This window comes from Eimeria mitis, genomic scaffold (assembly GCF_000499745.2).
Source record: "Eimeria mitis Houghton genomic scaffold, Emh_scaff613, whole genome shotgun sequence".
NCBI lineage: Eukaryota > Apicomplexa > Conoidasida > Eucoccidiorida > Eimeriidae > Eimeria > Eimeria mitis.
Window position 1 is genome coordinate 7,499 of NW_013574337.1, and position 321 is coordinate 7,819.

The window sequence follows — 321 nt, forward strand, 5'->3', positions numbered from 1 at the left end:
CAGCCATACAGGGATGTGCATCACTGCATGCCTGCGCGCGTGTTTCTACACATCTCTGCGTGCATACCTCCATGCATTCGTGCGTGTTGCGGAAGAAAACAGTAAGTCTAGCAACCTTCCGCAGCACGCACTTTTTTGGCTGGCGAAGTACAGAGGGGAAGCTGAAGGGCTTGATACAAGTGTAGCCGTCAGTAGCAAGAAGGGGCACCATACAACTCCCGGGCCCACGGCCGGAATAGCAGAAGGCCACGGTTTCAAGACACCTTAAGCAAATAAAGTTCATAAATGGCTCAAGTACCTTATAAGGGGCTGGTGCAAGGA

At 52.0% G+C, this 321-nt stretch overlaps 1 protein-coding gene across 1 annotated transcript in view; it reads left to right on the forward strand.

Annotated features, from left to right (window-relative positions):
• The window catches only part of EMH_0017740 (SAG family member), a gene marked incomplete at both ends in the record, with an annotated part of 2,663 nt that extends 2,395 nt beyond the window's left edge, over nt 1–268 (forward strand). Inside the window, one exon of the mRNA XM_013500988.1 lies at nt 1–268. Coding sequence (XP_013356442.1) covers nt 1–268 — 268 coding nt within the window.
• Between the last annotated feature and the right edge of the window lie 53 nt (nt 269–321).